The sequence below is a fragment of the Seriola lalandi genome, unplaced genomic scaffold, assembly GCF_002814215.2.
Source record: "Seriola lalandi dorsalis isolate HSWRI2012SDOR001 ecotype SW California unplaced genomic scaffold, Sedor1 jcf7180002049856, whole genome shotgun sequence".
NCBI lineage: Eukaryota > Metazoa > Chordata > Actinopteri > Carangiformes > Carangidae > Seriola > Seriola lalandi.
The window spans coordinates 2,349-4,043 of NW_019520409.1; the positions used below are offsets into that span (position 1 = coordinate 2,349).

At 45.9% G+C, this 1,695-nt stretch overlaps 1 protein-coding gene across 1 annotated transcript; it reads right to left on the reverse strand.

Moving 5' to 3' along the window:
• Positions 1–9: 9 nt before the first annotated feature.
• Positions 10–1,692, reverse strand: LOC111649028 (GTPase IMAP family member 4-like; the record flags this gene model as incomplete). The annotated part of the gene is made up of 1 exon (XM_023398766.2): positions 10–1,692. A coding segment is annotated over one exon (864 nt), but the record flags the coding sequence as incomplete, so codon positions are not given.
• Positions 1,693–1,695: the final 3 nt, after the last annotated feature.

The following is a 1,695-nucleotide window of genomic DNA, read 5'->3' on the forward strand; positions in this document are numbered from 1 at the left end:
TATCTCCAACCTGGGTCTCCTGTCTATCTCCAACCTGGGTCTCCTGTCTATCTCCAACCTGGGTCTCCTGTCTATCTCCAACCTGGGTCTCCTGTCTATCCTCAACCTGGGTTTCCTGTCTATCCTCAACCTGGGTCTCCTGTCTATCTCCAACCTGGGTCTCCTGTCTATCTCCAACCTGGGTCTCCTGTTTATCTCCAACCTGGGTCTCCTGTCTATCTCCAACCTGGGTCTCCTGTCTATCCACAACCTGGGTCTCCTGTCTATCCTCAACCTGGGTCTCACTACAGCTGCTTCTCCAACACCACTGCTCACGGGCCGTCAGACCATTTCTTCTAACTTTATTCCCTCCAGGTTCAATTTTATAACAATCCTACTTCAGCAGAGGCTGGTTTACATACAAATAATAATAATTCCTTTATTTATATAGCCTCTTTTAAAACAAGGGTTTACAGTGCTTTGACAAAACAGCATAAGCATACAAGAGAACAAAGGCAGAAGAACCCAAACAACAACAGCAACAAATCTAACCTCAGTTGTGACTATAGCTATTTCATCGGATTATATAAGTTTAACATTCAGTATATTTATAATGCATACTATATTCTAGTGAAAATCTATAACAATTTCACACAAATGGTTCATATTTTCTATGACTCTGGGTAAACAGGATGTGACCTGACACTAGTCAGTTGGGGGAGGGATACAACACGAGGAGGTGATTCTAGTTTTAGTAGAACATTTGTTCAAAAAGATTTAATTTGTCTTGACATGAAGATGAGCTGCACTGAGGTTAGAAGCTAACATGCGTTGGTTTTGTTGAATTTATTACAGGATCACACACCAGCCGCTCTGACGTGCACTCTTTTCAGCCTCAGCCCTGGCCTCTTTTTCACGTTGTTCTTCAATTCTTTTCTTTTCCGCTCTCATTTTCCTTTCATGCTCTTCCTCTAATTCTTTCATCATTTTTTCAATCTCCTCCTTTTTGGCCTCTGCTTGTTGATTACGAATTTTTTTCATCTCCTTTTGGAAATCTTCCTGAAGTTGCCTCTCCACCTCCTCTTTCTCTTTACGGATCTGCTCTTTTTTCTCCTCCAGGATTCGTTGTTTCTCCTCTTCGATCGCCCTCTCGGCCTCCTGGAACATCTCGCTGGTGTAGTGGCTTCCCCCGTTCTTCGCGACGATGTTCCTGATCTTGTGGAGCAGCTCACTGACCTGAGAGCGAGCCTCCTCATCCTTCAGCTTGTTATTGAAGACGTGGTACTGGCCGTTACATCTGCCCACAAGCTCCTGAAGGTCTAAGCATGTGTCCAAGAACTCCTCAATAGTGGTGTCTTCAAGAAGGTCTCCACCAGTGAAGAGGACCATGCTGTACCTGTCGGCAGCCTGGCCAAAGATTTCCTGGATCTTCTGCACCGTCTGCTTTTCCTCGTCTGTGAATCTGCCCAGCCTGATGACCACCAGGAAGATGTGGGGTCCGGGAGCAGCGTAATTGATGCACTGATTTAAATCCCGTTGTGTTCTCTCCTCGTCAAACCTGGTGTCAAACAGGCCGGGGGTGTCGATGACAGAGATCTGTTGTCCATCTACCGTAGCTCTGCCTTTAGAGCAGTCGACCGTCATGGACTTAGCACTGAACTTGGAGTCAAAGCACTTTCGTCCCAGGATGGTGTTTCCAGTGGCGCTCTTCCCAAT